General features: G+C 30.2%; 1 protein-coding gene across 1 annotated transcript; it reads left to right on the forward strand.

Moving 5' to 3' along the window:
- The first annotated feature begins 62 nt into the window (after positions 1–62).
- LOC136420003 (uncharacterized) lies at positions 63–1429 on the forward strand. Its single transcript, XM_066406626.1, has 2 exons — positions 63–635; positions 891–1429. The coding sequence occupies exons 1-2, from the start codon at positions 149–151 to the stop codon at positions 1268–1270; spliced, it is 867 nt and encodes a 288-aa protein (XP_066262723.1). The 5' UTR covers positions 63–148; the 3' UTR covers positions 1271–1429.
- The last annotated feature ends 2026 nt before the right edge of the window (positions 1430–3455 follow it).

The following is a 3455-nucleotide window of genomic DNA, read 5'->3' on the forward strand; positions in this document are numbered from 1 at the left end:
GTGTCTTCTGTTTTCCTCTTCCTTTAAATTTTAACTTGAAAGAAAACACTGTTTTGTAGCTATAAATCTATTAATTGTTATAAGTCGAGGGTTTCTTTTACCTTCTAAATTCAAGATAAATTTGAAGTATCTGCTGGTCTTATAGAGAATGGAAGATTCAAAAGAAGTACTTGTGAAGCCTCCACACTGGGAAGATGACTGGAAATACTTCAAAGGGCTCTCTAATAAGTTTCAAATGAAATCCTACTTTGATCAGGTAAAATGGACCATAGGTTCCGTCCACCTGATGAGAATAATCGACATATATGATCCTTCCCATTTCTGGGTAATTACAGAAGAAAAGGCGGTGGACATTCTACATAAATATATAAATGATTTCTATTCACAACACCATATGCACTACAAGTTGAGTGCTAATTATTTTGGATTGAAAATGCCTTGTGTGTGTTTAGTCTGCAATGAATTTTACCGTGTAATATTAATGAATGTTCCTTTGCAAATTGAAAAAACCACTTGGGTTTTCGTGTTTCTTATGGACTTTGGGTATACAGCCAAGGTTCCAATTGATCAAATCTACTTTATGACGAAGAATTTATATGATGTGCCACAATTTGCTGTAAGGGCAACATTATCTGGTAAGCTTTGTTTTTTAAGAAGTTTAAAAAATTTCCTATTGGTCTTCTGAAGATAAGTGGATTTTGTAACATTTACCATAAGTTCTAAAAGTTGATGTATAATTAATTTCAATTTGGTCTTGTAAGTTCGTCAATGAGATTTGATATCAGTTGAATTCAGTTGTCTTCTATGTTTGAAGTACTTTAGAAACTCCTTTTTTTTTGCAAAAACCAGTTAAATAGAAATGTGTTTTACAGAAAAGACTTTCTTTTCAGGATTGGGACCTATAAATCAGTCATACTGGTCTTCAGTAGCAGTCACCCAATTTGTCAATTTGGTTTCTAACAAAGTGTGCTATGGCCAAGTGACTAATGTAGACGAAATGAACAAGTGCCTCTTTTTACAATTACGAGACCAGAATAATTATCAATTTATCAATTCCATGATCACAGATCATTTAGCCAAGTCAATGACCTTATCAGAAATAAGGGAAATTAGGTATACACAAAGAAAAGCTTCAAAACATGGAAAAATTCCAAAGTTGCCATTTTTGTTACCTTCTTTTGCTGAGTTAGAATATGGCTTGGCTGGTGACATACATAAGGCAAATGAGGTACTTCGGGAATATCAAGGTGTTAATCTCAAATTGGTATAGGTAGTTATTTTAATGATATATTAGGTTTGAAGATATTTCTCATTTAAAAACAAATTTGCAAGGATACCCAGTTTAAATATTTTGATAGTACCTATCTGTAGACGTTCCTTACTTCAAAATAAGAAAATAAAAGTTTGTTTTATTTTCTGAATTGAAGGGCTTATTGTAACATGATAAATTACACTAACAAGCAAATCTATATTATTGTTGTATTTCATTATTCAAATTTTAAATTTATACAATTGTGTATATTAACATGACTTGCCACATTAAAAAAATAGGTTTATTGTCTGTGGCTTGTGTTATTACAATAAGCCCTTCAATTAAATTATTTACAATTTCCTAGGAATGTAATCTCGTTTTATGTGAATGTTTCATCTGTCGTCATTAATATTTACGGAACACAATTCCTTAATTTTTCTCAATTTAAAACAAATGAAATCTGAGTTGGATATTTATGTGGTTTCTTTATATGTTTATATGCATTATAAAGGGTGCTATTTATGATTTTTTTGATTATATAAGAATACAGTACCTTTTTCGCTACTATGCACATGGAAGTTTAGTGAGTGCAAGCAAAAAAGCAATCAGACGATTGATAAGTGCGAGGAAGACAGGTTATCGTAGCTGTATGCTTTAATTCGAGGATGGATCATGACACAAAAAGGGCTTGTTTTTCAATTGATGCGTTCTAAAAATATTATTTCTACCATGGTGTTCGTAGAGGTGAAGCTACATTAAAATTTACTATAGAATTTGTTCTCGAAGAACGCATTCAAATTTACATCTTCTATTTTGGAGGTTCCTTAGTATGTGTTCAATGGGAATTTGCTTTAAAATTCCCTGATCGACCTGCTTTTTCGATGAGCACTATCAGGAACATTGTGTCACATTATCTTAAATGAACAATCATACAATATGAGGAAAATCGGGCATTTGATTTAGCAGAATTGAGAAAAAATTCTTGATGCTTGTCAATCAATTATGCCGGACATGCTAAATAATGTTCGTAGAGATCTATAATCGTCTCGGGTATTATTTAGCACAAAGAGGTGGTCGGTTCGCGCACCTTCTATAAACCTCTTTTTTAGAAAAAATAGATTTTCTTGTAACTGTTGTTTTGAATCTCAAAAATTAAAATTTATTATAAAATGGAATGTATGCACGTAATTTGTATCCTCCAAAATTACGTAGAACTACATCCATCTTCAGATTAAAGAATACTGCTTGCGAATCACCGACGCTAACCGATCGTTGACAATGGAAAAGCAAACAATAGCCTGTGTTCCTCGCACTTATTAGTTGCCTAATTGCCTTTTATTTGCAGTTACTAAAACTGTGTATAGCGACGAAAAAGATACTGTATATTTTTTCGTTTTTTTTTTGTATTTGAATTAAAATTAGTTTTACAAAGTTTTCTTTTTATGTGATACCAAAGTAAAAAAGATACTTTGTCTCCTGAAGTGTTGTATTTTAGTTAATAACTAAAAGCAGTTTTTAAATACATATATATATACTATGTTGTTTTTCTATGCTTATATTTTTAATATATTACGTGTTACATGACTTTGTAAATTCTGTAAAATATTTGAAAATAAATAAATCGATTTTTCTAAAGTAAATTCTTAAATCAAACACCTTCATTAAAGAAGCACCTTGTGGAAGTTTTTTCCCACCCTTAGAAAAATGTGGAAATGTTTTTCTTATAAAAACGTGGGAAAAAGTTTTTTGTTATAAAAACGTTGGAAAAAGTTTTTTGTTATAAAAATGTGGGAAAAAGTTTTTCCTTATAAAAACGTAGGAAAAAGTTTTTTCTTATGAAAGCGTGGGGAAATGTTTTTTGTTATAAAAACGTGGGAAAAAGCTTTTCCTTATAAAAACGTGGGAAAATGTTTTTTTGTTATAAAAACGTGGGAAAGTTTTTTATTATAAAAACGTAGGAAAGTTTTTTATTATAAAAACGTGGGAAAAAAGCTTTTCCTTATAATAAAGGAGGAAAAAGTTTTTTCTTACGAAAGCGTGGGAAAACAAATTCTCTTATAAAAACGTGGGAAAGTTTTTTTACAGATTAGCGAAATCGATTTTTTAAAATTATTTTTTACTACAATTTTTTGTTTTATGTAGTGGGAATAAGGTGAGTAATCTACAAAATCGATAAGAAAATTTTACTTGACTTTCATTTATT

Source organism: Euwallacea similis, chromosome 3 (assembly GCF_039881205.1).
Source record: "Euwallacea similis isolate ESF13 chromosome 3, ESF131.1, whole genome shotgun sequence".
NCBI classification, from domain to species: domain Eukaryota; kingdom Metazoa; phylum Arthropoda; class Insecta; order Coleoptera; family Curculionidae; genus Euwallacea; species Euwallacea similis.